Consider the following 22,611-nt stretch of genomic DNA (forward strand, 5'->3'; position numbering starts at 1 on the left):
AAACTGACTTGTAACCACCTGAGAGGCATGGCTGTGTTATGCATTACACATAGATTGCTACTGAACATTTTTTCCCCAATTAGAATAAAATGTTAATTATTTATTTTTAACTCCAGGTCTTAAGACAACTTCATAGTAATGTTGTTATTTTTAGGGCAGTTTTTGTCTTTGCTTTCCAAATATAAGCAAAGTCACACGTTCAACTACGGTAACACTCGAAGTGAACAGTCCATTGTCATTTCACTTTAAGCTCAGAGGAAATAAAGCATTAAGTGGTATTAGAGAAAGTATATTGACTTGTTATTCACATTTATTTAATACACATTCACACTTGTGAAAAAGCCTACCACTTTAAAACATTAATTCAGATGAAGTTATCCATTCCATAAGTCACACATGCTTGACAGTATGCAGTGTTAACAAACCTGTGATGTTTACATGAAAAAGAGTTTGATTTTTGTATTAGAACTAAAACAGTATGTCACACTATATTGCAATCTAGATGTTTATTTCTAAATCGTATGCAGCGTACAAGCAGTGTCTGTTTTTTGCAGGACTATGTGAGACTACTCTTTCTGGATCTGCAGTTCTTCTTATTGAAGCTATTTTATTGATTAAATAGTGAAGAGGGAAAAAGACAAAACAAAACCAAAACAGAAATTATAAAGAAAACTGTATGCACTTAAGACATCCTGAGGAGCAGATAGCTAACACTGAAATCAAGGAATAACCTGCATACCTGGCCCATTTTCCACCCATTGGAAAAAGCCACACTGTTTCTCCTTCCCCAGAGGGCACACAAAAAAGTTCTTTCCATTATTGGGACCAATCTTCAACACAGTCTTCATAACGCATCGCTTGCCGTGGTTACAGAATGGAAAACTCAAGTCAGCCCACTGCCAAAAGAAACAGGTTCCAGGCACAATTTCAGCATATGCAATGGCCTCAAATTCCTTATTTTAAAACTTGCAATGGAAACAGACCTACAGGGGAGAGCCTAGAAGAGAGTCTTCCTAGTAACTGAGTTTGATATCTTTTGCATCCACTAATTTTACATGATTTTAACATCAATTGTAACTGCACTCACTTTAACTAGTGTAACTTCAATTGTTAACGCAGAGCTCTCTTCAAAATCAGGCATTATAGTCATTACTGTCTTGAGTTCATCTATTAACTACCTAGCAGTAGGTGATGGCAAACTCTTCTCCAACATATCCAATCACAGAAAGGGGCACCACTTGCAGCTGGGGCAGGAGACCTAGGTTTTCAGGCAGCAGTGGGAACAGCTGCCCAGGCAGATTACAGCATCTTCATCCTGAAAGTGTTCAGGATTTTGGCTAGACAGAAACATGGCTGATGTCTAGATCCAAACTTTGCCTTCTTTAAGCAAGAGGCTGAACTAAATGAGTTGTACAGGTCCCTTCAAAGCAACATTTCTGCTACACATCTTGTATCACACTAGCAGACTAAAAGTATTTACATAAGCAGGTGCCTTCTCAGCAATAAGTAGTTGAAACTTTACGTTTTTAACTGCTATTATGATCTTAGTCTTAAATACTTTTGCACACTGAATTGAAACTACCTCAAACTTTAAAAGGATATATCTGTCCACAGCTGACTGGGGAAAGGAGGCTACAGGAACAAACATTTCTTGGAAGAGAGGCCCTGAAGTCTTATACATACTTGAAAGTAGTCACAGCGTGTTTCTCTGGGTAGAGGACAGGTGTAGAACTGCCTGCCCTTGTTCTCTCCATCCTTTCTCACGACTCTGAGGCTGCAGAGACGGCTGTGTTTGCTGCAGCGAGGAGGGCCCGTGCTTAACGTAGGAATATCATCTGCCATTCTAGCTTCAGGTGTGCTGCAAGGACAGGTCAGAAGATGACTCCTGCGTGATGTCAAAGGGATTACCAATACCACAGCCCAAGCATTCCCTCCTATCATTACAACAGCTCAGTGTACTTTTACATGCAATGCAAGCCAGAGAACTTCCTTCTCTAATGCACCCTATTGTGCCTTTAAAGCTGAATGACTGCTAGTAACAAATAGACTCTGTGCTTTTCTTGCAGGTCTGATACCAGTTTTACCCAGCATTAGCCCATGTTTTAAATATGTCAAAGTAATCTGTCAAAGAAAGACATGTACTACTACCACTGTTACACTGCCCACCCCAAATTCCAACAGGTTCTAGAAGAGTATTTGCTCTCAGTGGGGAAAAAAGACCAATGTCAAGTAATTACTCCAAGCTGAAGATATTTATCCACTTCACAGAACAGGCCCCCACCCTCTTTAGTAAAAAGTTACAGTAATGCTCCAAATCATATTCAGACAGGAAGTAATCCAGTTGAGGGGATGGAATAGCATTCTCTGAACAGGAAAAAGTTCTTCTTTCTTCCTTTCTCATGACTGGGATAGAAATTCTCTGAATGTAATACACAACATTTTATTTAAACACAGTAACATAATGAAGAGTAATACTCTCAAATTTACCTAATAAATTTATAGAGCAAAAAAGGAGTGATGAAACCTTTGTGAAAAAAGGAAAATATTAATTCATTGATTCTTGTTATCAGCTTAGGAATTTCATGTTTGCTTTTCTCAGCTTGAAGACTGCAGTCCTAAAGACTTTTTTTTAATGAAATGTTTGATGGTTGCTGTTTGTTGGGGTTTTAAAAAAAATATTTAAGTCAATGACTTGCTATAACTACCTGTTACAGTGATTGATACTCTCACTTGTTCTTTGCACTCCTCTATTCTGCTGGCTACATCCTCAGTATTCCTCTACTGAGACAGTGAGAAGAAAGTGTATTCAGAGCCTAACCTGGCTAGCCAGTGAGATCCTGTTTCAAAACTGGTGCTTCAACAGTGCAGGAAATAATGTATTTCAGAAGAGACACATGACCAAGAATTTTGCAGCATACTGTTAATATTTCACATTCACACTGCATAATTTACAACTGTAAGTGACATCTACCTTGCACTCCCATTACTGTTGTGTATGTCTGCCCAACTTTTCCTTGACAACCCTAATAGATTTTCACATTTCTCTTCACTAGGCAATCACTGTGCCTGAACAGGGCCATGTAAATAAAAATTCAGGATACACAGAGCAATGAAGGACTTAGACATAGAGGATGGGGAGCAAAATTGAGAGAAAACAGTGATGCGAGGTTCATTAAGGTACCTGTACAGAGCTTCGTATCATGGAATAATGCTGAAAACTGCTAGTTGACAAATAACTTTATTAGAATGCATTCATTCAGCTACCTTCCTTTTGTCAACTTTCCCAATGATGTCAAGATCTCACTAAACGGATAGCAAGTACAGTCCCAAGACAAGAAAACTCCTTAGGAAGCACTGTGTTTGTTGACCTATGCTGTTGTTGAGCTATGCTGTCCTGTCCCATGGAACAGCTGTTCATAGTTCAGCTGTTCAAGTTAAACAGCAGTACCATCAAGATGCCAAATATCAGGGCTTTTCCAGTGACAGCCTGGGTCATTCAGTGCTTTGGAAGTCTGAGTGTAACTTTAGTTACTCCAGAATAAGTTACTTCTGGCAGAAAACCAAATACAGGAGTGTCTGAACACAACAGCATAGTATTCCATTAATCTTTATGGAAAAAGTTGGTTAACAGGATTATATAAAGATATGTTTTAGATTACATACCTGATAGCTGGATTACATTGGTGAGCCGAGGGTATACAATCAGTTTTCTGTTTCTTCTGTATATGTTTGAAAGAGAGAGATTGACAGGAGGACAAAGCCATAGCAGCTATGTTTGTTGAGCAGTCCTTGTTTGTGCTTCCCTTTGACTGGCAGCCGTTGTTTTGGATTTGATTACCATTGGTTTTTGTAGCAACATGGAGAGAGTGTCCATAGGATAACTGAGTATCATTTCTCAAAACAGCTTTGTTACCAAGATCTGTTAAGACAAGAGTTGTATTTCCAAATGCAGCTTTCCTGTTGATCTTTATTTCTGTGCTTGGCTTTCTGAAATCATTACAAGGGTACTTCATTAAGTTTATGTTGAGGGCTGCAGAATCGTCCATATTCTCTGTCTTTGGAACTGAGGAAAAATAAGTTGCTGGTTATAATCTAACCCTGTAGAGTGATGCATCATATTTCTGTATTCATAAATCATCACACAGGAAGCAAAGGAGTAAGTTTACCATACCATCTTCAAAGGTCACAAAACCTGTCGCAAATTGGATATAGCATTAATTTTCTTACAATTAGAAGCCCATGGACTTTTGGAGTGATGTACAACACATGTTTCAAGATGGCATTACTATTGCTTGAACAGAATCAGATGTGAGTAGTACTCTGTAAATGAAAGCTATTGGAAAGTTAACCATACAACACTGAATTTGGCCCAAAAAGGATATTTAAATACTTAATTTTCTTTCAAAACAATATTTTATAACCCCAGCACTGGAATATGGCAGGATATGGTACCTACAGCAACAATACTGTATCTGTTTTTAAAGCACTGTTCTACTATTGACGCAAAAAAGGAATATTCATCTGTTGGGTTTCCTAGTGTGTTCAGGGTACCTGTCCTTGCAAAACATCATGCACACCCAGACTCATCAATCCCTTACTGTAAAAGGCCTCAGAAACAAGTAGTGTGGGCATGTACTTTGCATTTACTTCCTCCCATGAACAAGATGTTTCTTCACAGAATTTTACTCAGAACATTTGTGTTCAGTCTCCTTCCCTTTTGCCACTGCTGCCCAGTGGAACATACTAGTTCCAGTGCAGATTTGTTGAAGTAAGAATATGAGTTTACTCTTGCACTTAGCAAAGAATTGGAGATGCAATGCTAAATAGTTATCTCTGTCTACAGCCTGAATTATTTTGGCTGTATGCCAGCAGCTAACTTTACCTATCAAGTATTTTGTCCTCAAAAATTCAAAGGTTTCTGCTGAGAGTAGTTAACTTTAGAAACAACATAAAACTTAAAAAAAAAACAAACCACAAAGTGAGAAGGCAAGGAAACAAAGTTTGAAAAAAGGCAAGCAAAACCATGTTTAAATAAAGTAAATCTCAAATACCACTCCTATGACATAAAAGTAAGCCTGATTTTTAAGAATTAATTTTAACAGTATTCCCCCAAGTCTAACACAACCTCAAATTCCAGGCCTGTGTTCACTAAAGGCATGTAGCTAAACAAATGGAATTTGGAAGTACAGGAAAATTAACAGGACTTTATTACAAAGCTTGAAATACAGCACTTGTGTACGTGCTATTATGGGTTGGACTAGATGACCTTTAAAGGTCCCTTCCAACCTAATGCATTCTATGATTATATTCTTTTAATCTCCAGCTGGCAGTCTGAATTCCAGGATAAATGTTAGATGGTAAAGCTGAGTCTGCAGACAGATTAAAACTTTCAGGTTTCTGGCACTGGTTTTCTGGGAGAATTATGCAAGATTAGCCTCTGCTGGCAACAAGTGTCACAAAAGGCACAAACACATACTTGTATTGATTTGTGACCTGAAGAAATGGACTTCAGTTAGTGTAAGGTAAGAGCTTCACACACATCACTGCATTTGTAAGAAGAGGAACTAGAATGAAGCAATACTTTTTAAAAGCATTTCCATTCTATTTTCATCCTAAAGCATTTATAGAACTTATTCCCTAAGAACAGAGATCAGTACCATAAAGTCACTTCTTCACCAGCTGGGAATTCAGAGGCACTCTGGGAAGCATGGCTCAAAGTACCCTCAGAAGTTGTAAGAATGCAATCTTAATTCTGATTTCACCATACGTAGTTTGAGTCATACAGTTAAATTCGGTGAACTTTAAACATAAAAACAGGGATTCTTCTCAGATACAAAATGCTAGTGTGCTGTTTACAAACATATTTTCTTTCAGTTTTGTAGCACCGGAACTAGAAAAATAAAGACATAAGCTGTAGCTTGTAGATTTCAGCCACTTCACTAGTAATTCACTACACCATGTGAAATAAGTGGATTATTAGTTTTTGAGATAGAAAAGTCTCAATATGGAATTGTTATAGAATTAGCTTTATCCCTAAGAAGCCACATACATGCACATCTCTAGGCTTTGTTTCTTCAAATATATGCAGCAATTCAAAATGTTTCAGAGCAACAGTTTGATCCAAAGAACTTCCCGTAAATCGCTCCAGAGTAATCTACTATTTTTTGTACAGAACGTAAAAAAAGAATTCACATAGAAACAGGTCTCAGCAGAAAGCCTCTCTCTTGACTCATTCATCCCTACTTAATATCTAAATTTCTACATAGAAATCTGGAGAGAAGCTAGCATGTTACTCATGCCATCTTCCTGTCCCTTTCTAGGTCTTGTTCCCAGCTGTTTCTGCCCACCAGATCTAGATAGCAGCATTAAAAACCCCACTCAGAAACAAACAAGTAGTTTAGGTAAGAAGTCCAGAATCATCCTTTCTCTGAACTTACATGAAAAATTCTAGCACCTCGGAAACCCAACGTCCTTTTGGACAGGCTACCAAAATATACTGCTTTTGTTCACATGAAAGAATGATAATTACTTTTCTGCTCCCTGGTGATTTCTCAATCAGACATGTGCCTCAAGCTTCTAATGAAAAGAAGAGCTGGAAGAACGGTGTTTTTGCCTTGCTCTTTGCCCCAGCAAAACAAGGGCCACAGCAGAGGCTTGGCAATAGAAACCCACCTGCACACAAAGCTGGAAAACAAGGCAGTTTTAAGGTTTAAGGAAGATGGTTTCCATGACTGTCTGTGTAAGATCTCCCCAAAATCTGACTTTAAGTTAGCTAAAGTTACATAAATGCAATTCACAATGAAACACTTCTACAGTTTCAGAAACTACTTGAAAACCGCAATCCTCCCCCTCTTCCCACTACAGGTTCCAGACAACCTTTCAGTACCTTCGGGCCTTGAAGTCAAACAGGCATCACAAATTTCAGCAGAAGGTGTGTTTATTAGGGTACAGCGCGTACACGTCCACTCCTCTTCAGATTTCTGAGCTACATGTTCATTAGAACATGACCCCCTGCCATATGCCCAGCCAATTAGGGTATTTCTAGTTGGCAGTTTGCTGTGAAACAAAAGATTGATGTTAGTGTTTTGTGACGTTTCTGCTACAGATTGCCTTACAGCACTATGTGCAAGGAGGCACAGGGCTGGAGAACAAACAGCACGCAGCGTTATGCCTGCCTATCAGAGCTGGGACCGCATGTCATGGTTACTCTGATTTTATTTTATTTTTGTTTTCTTTACTTCAAGGGCCAATCTTCCCTGATGCTGCACAATTAATAGGAATACAAATGTTTAAACAAAAATGAGCAGAAATTTAATAATTAACTGATGTACTCTCCGGCACACTGGCCCAGCCTCTCTCAAATTCCTTACCATTTTCAAGTGCCTGCAGCAAGAAACTGGATGAGAAAGGGAGACTATATCAGTACTTTTCCACATCTCTTGTACAGAATGCTAACAAACACATTACTGGATGAAGGACTGGTTAGAAGCTGAACTACTGGCAGTCACACAATCTAGCAAAAAAATTACATATTTTTTTATTAAACTCTCATTTAAATGGCAACCACTAGATCATTTAGTTAACAGAACAACAAACAGAACCAAAAACCCTGTAAGTTAGAAAGTCTCTCTCGTGTGTCACCACTTGGTGGAAAGCCTTTTAAATTTAGGAGCCTGTTCAGAATGAAGGATTTTTTTTTTTATTTTGTTTCTCCTCACTGGAAAGAGTTCAGGAATATCCTAGCTGTAACTGGTGAGCTAAAGCTGCACTCCTGCCACTCTATAGATTTAGCTTTATTTATTTCTCTGTAAATGATAATGCCTCAGTGTTCATGCACTGATTTAAAATCAGTTACTATTTTAGTCACTACATGTTTAGCAAGGACTAATTTTGTTACTGTATCCAAAGATTGTTAGCATGTTCAGTGTAACTTGAACTTACTTGTTCAGTAAAATATGTATGTATATTTTAAGTACTATGGTTGATAAGTTTTTGTGCAATTAAGCACTTTTCAGACACTTTTATTAATCCTAAGAATTTAAGCACTTCAATTAATAATGCAAATGCTGTATTTGGGAACTGTTGTGACACTCCTTAGAGGTATCACTTACTCAGTAACGATCACTCTCCTTAACAGGCTAGTTTTCTAAGATAATGGTAGGCATATCCACTACCTACCACATCTCTCCCACAACAGGGAAAATAAGAAGGATAATGAGAATTGCTGACACACTAGAGGTCCCGTGCTGTCAAGAGGCAGAACAGTAGCATTCACCAAAATACAGTGGCCAGAGAACAAAACAGCCAGTGGAAGCAGTAAAATGGATATTTTCACATTATTACATCAGTTCTTCTATGCAGCTAAAGATGCAGTGCTAGACTGCATCTATTCATACTGTCATGTTTCGGAGTTTAATTCCATGTCATCCCCTGGACTATCTGTCATGTTGTTCCCCTTCCTCTACCCCCACTTTGGAACACAAAATATGGGCAGAAAAGTTACATTTTAATTTGATGATGTAAGCTTTTATTAGGAATTTTCTTCATTTTTTGAGTTGAACAAAATTATAAGCTGCTTGAATTGACCCATGAACCACTGGGTTAAATTCTACAGTTTATGACCTGTAGCCAGTCAGCCTGAGCACACTGGCTCCTCTAAGCCTTTGAAGGTGGAAAGCCTGTAATGGCAGATAAATCACATGAGCTACACATACTTTTAATTGGCACCAGTTCCTGTGTTATAGAAATCAGAGCAGCAGAACAGAGACCTGGCCATTAGGATGAGGACAGCACAAGAAAAGACCTGTTTAGTTTATAGCTACCATTATAATGTTTTTCATTGAAATATGTTATTTGTTTAAAGAATACCCCAACAACAAACCAAAGTACTACTTGTTCTAGAACAGATAGGGGTTTTTTTCCACTCCTTGCATCATTTGCTAGTTATCTGACTCAATGGAACACTGCTGTCTTCCTACCCTTCTGCAAAACACTTCTTGTTATTACCTTCTGAAAATAGAGCAGATTAGGGTTATCAGCATGTGAAATATTTATCTTCCATGCTGGAATTTTCTATATTTAATCTGTACTCAAAGGTGCTTTTTAAGCTTTAACCAAAATCCCTTCAGCCATCTGAATCTTGAAAGAAGGTTGGAAGTTGGAAGAGCAGTTTGTGTGTTCTGTAAATCTTATCTAAATATATATACACACACAGAGTAATGAAGGGAAAGTTTGCAAAGCAAAGCAGTATCTTTTATCATATTTACAGAGCTCAGTACAAAGAGGCAAGAATCTGAAGCCTCAGATGAAAATTTTCAAGAATAACTTTGGTATGTAGAAGTCTAAATAAACTGGGTTTGGAACTTTTACCTTTTGACCCTTTGTGTTATCAAATGCATTTTGTGCTTTTCTAAAATATAACGAGGAAAGCTGCTAGTTTATGGGGATCTGAAAGTGACTCTGTGGCACATGTGTAGTAAAATCTTCCCAAATCCAACAAGGAAGAAAAAGGTCCTAAGCCCTACAATAGTTGCTACACTCTGGATTTACTTAAGTTTTAGTTTCCTCAGAATAACTCTGCCTTCAGAACAAAACTACATACACAGGTACCCAGACATTTCAGAACTGAAGGGGTTATCTTATGATAAGGGAGACAAAAATTTCTGCCTTCTTTATGCCATTCAACTCATCTGGGTGTCTATTAATTTTGATAACACCAAGAAAAAGGGACAACTTTCCCAGAAACAGTGAATGATTCTGAGTGCTCCACATTGTTGTACAGCTCCTAGATTTATTAGGGTAATAGCTATTTCACATCAGACAGGCCCTTTGAAAGAAACAGTATCAAAGAATCAAAGCTTCTAACCAATTTTAAATACCAATGGCCAAAACATTTTTTTTTTGCAAAGTCAAGTGAATGTAGGTGTAAAATGCACAAAGATCCATCCTACCCAAGAAGTGATGTCCCTTGAGGCTCTTACGCACTCCCACCTTCAAAGCGTTTCAAAGGTACCACCATACCTAACGCTGACAAGCTGGGGATCCACCTTCTGACATCGAGGGCAGAAGTAAGTCATCCTGTTGTTCTCTCCCAAACGACACACAGTGATCTTCCCATTGCACTGGCCACAGGTTGGGCGCTTATATACTCTGTAGTGTTTGTAGAGTGGAGATCCAGTTTTGCAGCACTAAAAAAAACAAACATGTTTAAAGCCCAAGTTAAAGACCTGGTATAAATTTCCTGTCAGTCCTTCTACAGTTCAACCAAAGCTAAAATAAAAACTCCTACGTAAACTGACAGCTCAATGACTACATAAAGATATTTAAGGCACACTCATAAAGGCTGTCATCTGTATTTTATATTCTTTTATGAAAAAAGATTGACTTCAGATTGGGTGTAATGGTGTCTGGAATTTCCACATAATGGAATAAAACACAAAAGAGAAAAAAACCCTAACGGCATGGTGCAAGCCAGTAACTGCTAGAGACTCCCAGGGTTCAGCTGGACCAGCCAGCTCTGATTCAGCACTAGTTGTCTTTGACCTGGCAGCCGCAGAGGTATTTTCAACGAGTGGATAACCTCCACTCAATCCAGCACAGAAAACAAAAATAGACCAAACATAAACCACTAAACCAACCACCTTCCCTCACCCCCAAAAGAGCCAAAACCACACTGCAGAGCTAACTTAGAACTGATGCTGCACAGCTGGGTTAATCAACCTACCAAAACCTGAGGAACTGAGCAATGCAGAAATATTGCAGAGATTCTGTAGCAGTTGAGTAGCGCCCAGTAAAGTTGCTCAGCTTCATCTTAGCACTCGCCATGCCTATGAAAAGCCAATTGGCATTACAGCCAGCTCCCCAGATCCTGGCAGAAAGTCATTAAATTAATTACAGTACAAGCCCAAAGGGCACAGAGACCTCAGGAGCCTTCAGAGGGCTGACAAGCAGGCACATTTCATGAGACAATTCACATGGAGTCAGCACAGACAAACTCCAGCTAAAACTGGCAGAAAAACAAAACAATCAAGAAAAGCCCAGCAGACATGCAGCCAACTCTGCAGAGCCACACAAGTTTCTGCACTACAATTGCAGTTCCTTGGGCGCAGTTCAAACAATACCACAGCTGGCCCAGCAATACCAACCCAGCTTCCGCAGAGTTCAGTAGCTCTAGCTCCACAATGCATGAAGACCCTTGGAGTTCTCCCAAAGTACAGGTGTCTCTGAGCACAGCATATTTGCTTCTGCTGTGCTTTTACTCACCAGCCTCACCAAACAGGAGAGTGAATTACTAGATTTTAATAGCAATTAAAAGCAATCAGAAGAAATTACTAGTGTATATTCACAAGTGGTTTGCTTTCTCCTCAAGGTTTACAGTTGGTTTCTTACTAGTAGACTCTTTCTATATTTACTTAAAAACCAAACAAAAGCAAGTTTTTTATTCAGCAAGATTCCTCACCCTTACATCTGTAAGCTGTTACTACAAATGGTATAGTACAATTACTTCATTCTGTAACAGTCTGTAAAAATGATCAAGCACTCCCCCCTCACATTAGCCTATTTTTGTTCTGTTGTTACCTTAAAGAGTCATCAGAGGGGCTGTCTCTCCTTTAAAAGCACTTGACCAGTGAATATGTGCTAAGTATAGATTATAAAAGTTTTGAAAATGGCTAAACTGAGCTACAGAAAGTTTATCTTGCTTGTTCAGTGCCAGTCTAAAAGACCATGATGCATTTTAAATCTCCTAGCATTATAGCTGTTGCATTACTGAATGCTCTCTCTTTCCCATGGACTTCACTATGAAGTCTGGAGAATGAAAAGATTTCCCCAGACAAATCTACTCTTCAGTAGGTTGGGGAAAAGGAGACTATATAAAAAAAAAAAAAAAAAAAAAACAAAAAACACCAAACCACTATTTAGCAGCACTAACTCCTTGGCTTTTCTGAATTCCAAGATAAAAGAATTTCACTGCTGCTGTTGGTTTCTCTACATACAGCTTAGAAAAAGAAAGAGAATTTCACCCAGTCTTTGTATGTTTTTCTTTTATTTTGTAAAGTTAAAGAGCAACCAGTAATTACAGTATTTATGGGGAAGAAGTGAAATCCTACTGAAGTTGTGACAGTAGGGAGAAGCTGGAATTTACTTGACTTTAGCAACCAAAAACATTGCTTCGATTAGAAAAATAACTTGTCAGAAGTTATAATCTATTCAGTCAAATAATACTTGCTATTTCAAGTTTCCTAAAAGAAGCCACATGAATTAACTTTGTAGTTCCCTGAGGCAACCTCTAGCTCCCAATCTGAACAGTCTGTCACCTTAATGTTATCTTGCATATAAGGGTGTGCTTAACCTACACCTATTCTGACACGTTCAGAGGGACATTACAGCACATGCACAGCAAAACTGAACTGGCCCTCAGGCAGCATCTGTCAAACTCCCTTGCTGCAACCAGGCCAAGCTTTGCACATTCTCTCAGTCTAGACTCCACCACACCTTTCCACCATTTTACAATTCACAATTAATTAAGAACATGCAAACTAACATCCCTATTTATGGAAAAGCTTGTCCTGTTGCTTTTTTCTTTTGGTACTGTTTTCATTAGATGATCACACACAGTTAAACAGCTAGAGTCAAGTTTTGGAGGTTTCTCAGAAACACATGCCAATACCTTATAGAAAAGCAGGGTAAAATCACGTGTCATTTTCACCAAGTGACATACATGCTCATCTGTCAGTTGGCAAATCTGTAAGACAAGAATGATCTTTAGAATGATCTTTAGAATACTACAATACTAAAGGACAACAGCATAAAGATCTATAATGCAGGGGCACACTCAACACCCTCAGCTGAAGTGGAATTGCATTGCTTCCTGCCAGCAATCCTCTGATTTCATAGTATGTGTGTCAGTAAAAGAGCACACTTTCACATTCTGAACTATACAAACTCACTATGTGAATACCAAACAATATTCTTTGGCGTGGACGAGACTAACATTAGGTGAAAATTTGTCTTCCTTTATATTAACCTATGGAGTTAACTATTAGCTCCCTCTTAATTTCCTCATGGATTATGATAGGACCTGTATATCATCAGAGGCTCTTTCCTGTGAGAGATCTTCAGGAAGAATACTTGAGCCAAAGGCACCATAATTAGACAGAAGTATCAACCAAATAAAATTTTGCACTTTTAACAAAAATTTAAGTATTTTTCTTTCCTCTGCCAGCTCACATTGCAGATACAGTTAAAAATCCAGTCCGATCCTGTGAAGAACTTTCAGAAATATTTTGCTTAATAAAAATCTTTCAGTTATTATCTTCGCCAGTTTTCCTTTATATTCTATGTAAACTCAAACTGCTTTGTAAACATCAGACTGCTTTTCAACCAAAGTTTGTAGATCCATGCTTGGAGATGTTAACAAAGAGAAAAAGGCATGGTAAACATGGCATAAAAGCAAGTGTTGCCAGCTAGCAGGACAAGAAGTGGAAGAAGCAGCTGCAAAAGTAATCAACTCTCCCACAGAAACTATTTTGGATAGTAACTGAACAAAGAAAACCTGAGCAATCTTCATTTTCCTTTACTTATACACTGACAATTTAATGTTAACACAACAGGATGCCAGACAAAGTCAGGATTTGGAAGTTAAAACCTCTTCTTAATAGGGAATCCATTTAAATTCTAAGAGAGAACTCTTAGTTACTGCCTCCACTCTGAGGCAGTAGCAGCAGCAACAGGTTCCAAGGAATGCAACAAGTATCTCCAGTTACAATGATAAAACATTAATTTAGTATCTTAAGAGTAACTGAAGAAATATCAGATGATAAAAGGTAAGATGATGACAAAGCATTATATAAATATGCATTTATATTCCTAATACTTTCATGTCATTCAAAACAATCTTGAGACATTTCACCCACCTTAACAGCTGGATGAAGACCACTGTCAAACAGTGCTTCATTTTTTATGATATTTCCTACCCCAGGTAATACTGCTTGATCCAGTAACACATCACACAGCATGCGGGTTTTCTGTTGTTTAATCTGACTTTGTGCTCTTAAGAAGCTAAACTTTGGAGAACAGACATCCAAGCTTTCCATCATTCTCACCTTCCTCTCGCTCTCAGCTGCATTTCTGGAAGAACAAAACACAATGACATTTATTTACTTCTATGTTAATACAGCAGTATGGTTTTAAAAACAACACATGAAAATATACTAGAACATTATATGCAGACAATAGAAACCATGAAAATACCCATGACAGGAAGAGGTGCTGAAGTTATGCTAACCACCTCTCCCAAAAAGCACGTCAATGATACATGCATGGAACATGTATGTGATAGAATGTAAAAGAATTCATCCTCATTTTTTTCATGTTAGTTTGAGAAATAATTGCCAAGTCCTTGCTTTAAAACTACTTCCAATATGGAAAGAATACATGTCTGGACTATTAAGCATAACTACCTACCAGCATGGTTACATGATCTAGTAGTTACAAGGTGAGAATAAAAGCTCATTTTCTTAAACCTTGATTTTATATTAGCTTAAGCATATTCATAAATTGAGGAACAAATAGTTTGAAAATAATACAGTACAAAAAGTTTCAGGCTTACATAAGCTTTTGTATTCTGTGTATTAAATATGTATATACATTTTACTTGAATTTACATGCTTGCTATGTTGTTTTTATTAGCAGTGAGAAGTACAATGCTGATGGTCAAAAACATCCACTTAATGTCAATTACAACAATTATACAAATTTGTTTCCAAAAAAACCACAAAAATAAAACCACAACCTTGGGAGCATAATTTGAAACCAGTAACCATCACAGGTCCTTATTCTTTTTAAGGATGTGAGACCTGCATAAGAATGGAGTGATGGGGTTCAGCATTTGGATCTAAGGACAGAATACAATTTTCATTCCCAATCTTGACACTATCTAATGAGGCTATGGCATAGAACTACTCTAACTGTACATAAACTCTGATACATAAGTAACAGTTATATTACCATACCAATAAATAAGATATGTTTAGAAAATTTTGGGTTGTTTCCTTGTGTCTGTGATGTCTTTCATCTCATCCAAGCACTTAACAATTTGTGTGTGATTTCTTCCCTATGTTCTTAGACAAATGCTATAAAAAGAAATAAGGCAAGCTGTGTTCAAGTTGATTAGTTTCTGCTTTACCTATACTCCACTGTCACCTCAAAAAAACAAAGAGTATCCTCTGTAAGCTGTATCTCCAAAACCGGTAGTGCTCCATTTCTGTCTTTGCTTCCATCAGGATTAATGCGCATGGAACCGTTCATACCAAAGTGAATCCTCGGAGAGAAAGAGAGTTCTTGTGGGTATTTTATCTTAATGTTCCCAAGCATTACACTAGTCTATTTTTGAAGTCATCAACCACTCTTACCTAACCAAGTCAGGACACATAGACATTAATTCTAGCCATTAAGAATAACACAGCAACAAAGGTACTGCTCAATTCCCAGAGAAGAACCCTCCTCAAGTCAGGAACAGTCCAAAACACAGCCGTCTTCCAGTGGGCATCAAGACTCATTACACGCAAGTCAAACCTGAGCATCAAGTAACACACTTTTCTGGTGTACCACAGTTAAGAACTTTTTCCACTTGACAAGCTGGTCGTCCAACATAGGCTCTTAAGTCCTTAGGGAGGCTGAAAGAAATCAGGCTACTTTACCAGACAGGTTTTTTTGTTATATCAGACAGAAGTCACCTGGTGTGAGAGGAAAGATTTCAGTCCTCGCATTGCCAACGCTGTTATCATATCAAAGCTACTGCCAATAACACCACAAACAAAGTAATTAACATCTGCCATATGTTGTTTTCTGCCTTTTCTTTGCCTACCACCAAGGCAAAACCTGCAGGTCAATTAAAAATTAATAAAAGAAATAAACTGAAAAATGGACAGATGGCAAAGGAGTGGAACAGACTCTTTCAAGCATTCCTTTTACAGATCACTAATGCTTTAAGAGGCCTTACATTTTATAATATATTCTACTGGGAGCTAGCATACTTGAGCAAAGGACAAGTTTGACTGTGGTCTCATACATTCTATTTATTAAGAATTCACCTGGCACATTCAATTCCTAAAAAAACATAAAACAGAGGGAGTGTCCTACTTCTGTACATTGAAAATCAGAAGAATTGGATTATTTTGTAGCTACAAAAGTATTTAACAGATCAAGCTATACAAATGACCAGAGAAATACAAAATACAACATCAAATGTTTCTTTCCCTCTGTTACATTTCAGGAAGGGTAGGTGTTATAAATATCTGCAGATAGGTGAAGACAATATTTCATAAAGCATAGATATCAAGTCAACTCTTTGATAGCAACTCTTCCTCATAGCATTTTTTCTTTCATTTTTATGAACCTGTATCTTTCCAAAACTTTATTACAAGTCAGTTCACTCAATAGAGGTGTTGCAGTCACTTTTATTTTCAATAGCCATTTCCAACTCTCAAGTACCATGTACTCCAGTGCTGTACAGGCTTAATTAGTCAAATTCCTTTTTAAACCAACCTCTTGCATTTTGCTACCAAATGGTAATGCACAAGGTGCTTCCTGAAAGTTATTTTAAAAGAAATAGCATTCATATTAAGAGCTGATGGTTTCATTTACTGAGCTCCAGCACACATTAAAAGGAGCATTAAGACTGACAAATATCTGGTACCCTATGAACTCGTCAGTTGATGACTTGAAAAAAAAAATCCTCACAATATATTTGCATTCAAGAGACTAAAGAAATTTATAAAATTTCACTCCAGTGTGTTTGATTAACTTTGATGTCCTAAAATCTTCTCATTTTAATTACAAATATAAAAGCCGTGCTAATTAAATCCATGATCTGTTACTCTGTGACAGCCAATAGTAAAGAGTTGACAACTTTTTGCTCTTGAAGTAAAAAGGTGAGGCTTTACAACTATCTAGCCATAACACAATATTGGAAAGATCTGCTTTCACTTAAAACATTTTTCCCCACAAAAATACAAGATTAGTAGCAGCACAGTCAAACTACTATATGTAGATGTAAAAACCAGTGACAACTGACATTATCAAGTTCTAAGGGTGAAGATGTAACTTCCAGTCAGGACAGTGGATGCCTTTCCTTGAAGGGTTTTGGAGTTAATAAGTATCTCTCTTCTAGGAATATTTTTGCCCATTGTCAGTTATGCAAAATCATATGCATGTTAACAATTTTCAGACACTTTGCCAAACCATTTATCACTCCAAATTTATATGAATAGTACACTACAGAAGCTAAACAGAGGACAACTTTCACATAACTGCACCATTTCCATGGCAAAACATGCAGTCCATGCAAGTCTCTCCTACACAACTTAGAAATACCAGACTTTTTTTTTTTCAGCATTCATTGATTAAAGTGACTTTCAAGGAAAAAAAAAACAACACACCTCAGATTTTCCAAAACAACTTTACTTTCTTCATTGACTTTAACGTCCTTGTTTAAATGGACATCAAAAAGCAGAAGTACTAATTTCTTCAGGAGGTGTCATTGCTCATTTGTACTCCTTAAAAAAATAAAAAAGCTTCAACTGCCCACCATGGATTGAAAGTATCCTGAACTTCATTTGCTAATTGCTATCTGCAACATGGCAACACTTCAGAAGTATCCTCTTCATTTGCAAGTCAGGCAAGCGGTAGCTAAACTGTATCAAACAATTTCATGGTCAGGTTATCTTCTCCCACCAGGCAGTCATTCCCCACTTGAGAAAATCCAAGAGCATAAAATGAGGTAATAATCCTTCGTGGCCCAGTCTTCCCCAAGACATGTCTAACAGCATTTCAGCATGACTACCATCTTTTTATAAGCAATCTTAGCAGGTGAGAAAAACTGGTGTTGTTATCTTGAGAAAATATATACAGAATCTGTATATCAGTAACCCTCCTCATTACAAGTCAGTCCTATATTTGAGGGCTAAATAATAGAGAAATAATACATCTTGTGAAGGCCTGTTTCTTATTTCCTCCCCCAGTAACAATACTAATTGGTAGCCAGTCTTTAAACTGCTGAAAAGACATTTTCTGAAGCCTTCCTGTACCTCCCCTCACCATCTTAAAGATGCACACCATACATTTTTTAAAACATAAGAACAAAGATAATAATCAGATAGGTAACTTCTGCCTCTTATGTAGACAACACCTTTCTTATACATAGCTTCTACAGTATTTCCAACCAGTGACATGACTAGAGGAACTTCTTAAATACAGTTTCTAGAGCTACAACAACTGATGAACCAATTAAACTTTTAAGCTTAATATGAAAACAATAACCAAAGGTTATTGTTAAAAGCCAATTTCATTGGCTAGAAAATTCAAGCTCTTCTAAGGGTCAAAGGATTATATTTTCCATACTAGAACTTAATCACATTTTGCTTCTCTTTGAAGAGAACTTTTGAAAAGGCTTACTTACTTTCCTCTGTAATAAGTGGATTTTTTTTCTAATAATGTAATTCTGTCTGTTAAAACAGTGTTTTCTTATTGTATCATTTATTCTTTTGCTTATTCAACCAATTTGTACTACATACAACAATCATTTAAAAGAGGGTAACATCTGTATCTATTACCTCCCAAGGTCTTTTTTTTTTTTTAATCTTCCATTATAACTGACTTTTCTTTTTAAAAACTGCTTTTCCTTCTCTATTTCTATTTAAGTAAACACAACACAAAGCAAGAGAAACAGATTAGGACCGTTATCCTTCACAACTGTGGGTTGCTTTAAACACATACACAGGTCTAACTAGTTACCTGTATGATCGCCACATTAGGACTGGTATGTGCATATAAGGCTGGTTGCCTTTCTCTAGCACCAAGAGAAATAAGCATTAACGATGTATCAGTGCTGATACCAAAGATCAGGCTACGCATTATCCCAGGTAATGATACTAATATAATATACCACTACCTTTATCTAGCATGCAACCACCATGCACCTTACACCTTTGCTCAAGATCAGTCACTAGGTAATAAAAACGACACTCAATGTATAGGTGATACTGCTTTCCCTTTTAATGATTTAGAAAGATTAATGTTGCAAGAAGTGTAAAAGAAAAGCATTAAATACAGCAAGTCTTACCTATTAAATAAAGGTCTTATTAATGCATTCTATACTAATTACCATACAGAATCGGAGGAGATTTTTAAATAATTCATTACACTGCCCATTTAGTTAGATCTATTTTAGTTGACTTTGTAGTACAAAAGCAAACAACAAGAAAACGTAAACCAGATTCCAAATACAACCTCTGTAGCTAGTACAAGGAGATCTCCAAGGAGTTAAAGCATTTAACAAAATCCTAAACATGCCAACAAACCCCTAATAAGCTTTACAAAGAATGAACAAACATTTGGCAGTTTTACCATTTGTCTAGAAGACATGGTTTCACTAGAAAACTGATGAGAGTTAAATTTACGATAACCAAACCATTCACCTTCCAAATTTCAAACCATAGCTCTAAATCAAGGAGTTGTTAATATTGCCTAAAGAAAGACAGGCAGCATAAATGCATACACACAGAATATTTCAAGTTTATTACCAGAATTGAACCATTAAAAGCCCAGAATCTCCAGTCTAAATTTCTTAAGGAAAATTAAAAGAAATTGCAACTACAGTTTGTAGATATTAAGTAACTGTAAGTGCATACACTTCTCTGAAATTTTGTCCCTATAAAACGCAATCTCCTGTTTGAAACAAAGCATTTCAAGGAATAACTATCCTTTTCAGATACCTTTACATGGAATCTTAGACTAAGAATAAAGCAGTGAATTATTTATAAGCATAAGTGACTATAAACAGTACTTCCGGTACTGCAGAGAGGCTGCTGAGAAGTCTCTCAGTAACACTAACTTTCAAATCTCTGAAAATGACATTGCCAAGAACAAGAGGAACCCCCAAATATGCAGTCTGAATGCACAGAAAGCCTTTTTCTGCCCTCTTACCTCAAAGCTTTCTGATCAAAATACATGAAAAGTTCCTTTCCCAAAGTCTCCACACCCCTGTAAACATGGCCAATAAGGAAATCAGGACCAGAGGTTCTCTCCTCACTTGCAGCAGTCTGAAAATGAGTACACACACACACACACAAGGATTAAAACAGAATTTATACTACTTTGACTCTAGCATCAGTACACTTTCAACAAGTAGCTGTACAAACTGATTCTCCAACTCAACATTATTAAACCTTCTCTCCTTAAGTAGCTCTATCAGAACTATGAAGACTATTAACCCAGGAAGCAGACAGTCAGTATGGATAATGCTATCAAACTTCGGTCTTTCTTTTCCAAATTGAAACAATAACTCTTTTTTATCAGGCTATTTTATGCCATTTCCTGAAGGCTTCCTTATTCACTTTCAGGCTGATGTAAACTAAACAGGTAAAGCCTGAATATTAAATATTTGTCAGTGCCTGTGCCAATGCATAACATTATTCTGTTCCAAGTAAAGGATTCCGCAAGTCCTGCAAATACTGAACTTAGTTTCCGCCAGCCTGTATTTCTCAGCCTGTAAATGTCCCCGGATCAGGACCACAAGGTCCATTCAGCCCCTGCTGAAACCTGCAAGCAGTATATTCACTGTCTTCCGAGCCCAAACTGCAAGGCACAGATATGTGTACCAGCGCTTCAATCACAACACCCAATTGCAATGCAAATACGTATGAAAGCGACTCTAGAAAATCAAGGAGGCTTCCGCTAGTTAGTCAAATTTCAGATCTACTCTCTATACAATCTCCCACTGCATTATCATCTTGATATGATATATATTTAGAGGGTTTTACGGTTATTTATTCTGTCAAGTAGAAAAATTAAAATATTTTTTGCATAACATCAACATAATTTACTTTGCCTATTATCAAAATATGAAGAAAGCAAAGTTTTGCTCTCATGTAAACAGTTCATCCCTTCCAATAAAGGTATTAATGTCGGTGTGCAACAGTTTTTTTGTCACTAAGGCTTGTTTAAACTAAAGTAAGAAGTAATCAAGATGGAAAAAAATTAATTTCATAACACTTTGGAATTAGGCAAGCCCTTAGAGCCACTGTAGTATGAACTCCTTTAAACAATGTAGTTTTCAGTAGCAGCCAAGGCTTTAGCCTTGGCTAGCGGTCATTGAGAGATGTAACAAGTCCAAGACCTGTACAATGATCATTTGCCAATGACTCAGAGGCTGCCCTGAGGTGACTTTTACTGTACAAAGACATCAATCTATTTGAGGGAACTAAACTTTCTTTTTCGAAACCATAGGAGCATAACTCCTTACTTCAAAAAGCTTAGTCCTGAAAGATACAAGCCTATAAAGGCCAATCTGTTGCCCGCATATCTTACGCCACATTTTTCCTTAAATTGTTCTTTCATTGAAGTACTACTAGACTGAGCCTTGATCACAAACTCTTCTATGCTGCCTTATATAAACTGAACGCAAGGAAAACAACCCCAACTTCCTATCGGGGGGGCATCCAATATACCTGGGCCACAAGCAAGGCAGTTTCTCACAGCTGAGCAATAGGAGGCATGAAAAAAAAAACCACAAAAAACCCTCTAGCCGCCTCAGTCACCCAAACCAGAGGAGGTACCTTTGCAGCCTATCAGCTAGGCATGCCCACCTACACCCCTCCTTCCACCAGAAGGTCTCACAATGCCAGGTACAGTTTTATACTGGTGAAGTATTTTATGCTACCAACAGAAAGGATTAAAAACTAGTAGAAAAAAATACACACTGTGTACACTGGAAGCTGATGAGCTAGTCTTTACTTATTTAAGAGTTGGTCTAATTAAGATAATTTTTAAAATAACGGTTACATAAGTAAAAGCTCCCTTTCTACAGGCAAACATGTACCTTCTCCATCACGCTTCATTCAGATTTGTGAGGACTTATGAAATCACAATAAAATTAAAATTGTGTTTCCTGAGGCTGAAGCTTACCCTACGTGAACAAGAGCAACTCTACAAGCTCTCTCTAGTTCCAACCCCACGATGCTTCTACAGCTTCAGCACCTCTTTTCACATCCAGCCTGCCAGGACAACTTTGTTAGGTTGCAGGCCAGGATATTATCATTTGAAGGAAGAATAAGGGCAGAGTACACGCACACCCCCCTCCCCCGGGCGTCAGCAGCCGCGGGCCGGGCCGCACCCCGCTCTGAGATCAAGCCCGCGGGCCCGTACGGCTCCGGGATTCGTGGCCGCTGCCCAAAACCGCGCTCATCCGGGAGCTCAAGCCCTGCGCCCCGCTGCCCGGCACTGCGCTACCCCTGAAGGGAGGCGGCTGCTGCTCCCCGGCCCCTCACCGCGTTGCCGTCTGCGGCTGGCAGAGCGCTGCCCCGCACACTCCGCACCACCTGGCCCCGCCGCACCCGGGCCCGCAGCCTCTCTCCGGACAGAGTGCAGCCCGGACCCTCCACCATGGCCGCAGAACGTCACCGAGCGCTCCGTACCGCCCGCCTCTTCCGTTCAAATCTGCCGCTCGCTTGGGGGCGGCACTGCCGCCCCGGGTCGCCCCGCCTCTGCCCGGTTGCTGCAGGGCTGCTGTGGGAGGCCCACGGCTCTTGGGGGAGCTGAGGCAGAGACTGAAAG

The 22,611-nt window shown here is 38.2% G+C and overlaps 1 protein-coding gene across 1 annotated transcript; it reads right to left on the reverse strand.

The window, feature by feature from the left end:
• Positions 1–562: 562 nt before the first annotated feature.
• On the reverse strand, positions 563–22,442 carry NEIL3 (nei like DNA glycosylase 3; the record flags this gene model as incomplete). The annotated part of the gene is made up of 10 exons (XM_084263558.1): positions 563–896; positions 1,684–1,858; positions 3,664–4,063; positions 6,887–7,056; positions 10,021–10,187; positions 12,668–12,742; positions 13,914–14,127; positions 15,185–15,319; positions 19,984–20,099; positions 22,326–22,442. The coding sequence occupies 10 exons, from the start codon at positions 22,440–22,442 to the stop codon at positions 720–722; spliced, it is 1,746 nt and encodes a 581-aa protein (XP_084119684.1). The 3' UTR covers positions 563–719.
• Positions 22,443–22,611: the final 169 nt, after the last annotated feature.

Source organism: Gallinula chloropus, assembly GCF_964237585.1.
Source record: "Gallinula chloropus genome assembly, chromosome: 4".
Classification (NCBI taxonomy): domain Eukaryota; kingdom Metazoa; phylum Chordata; class Aves; order Gruiformes; family Rallidae; genus Gallinula; species Gallinula chloropus.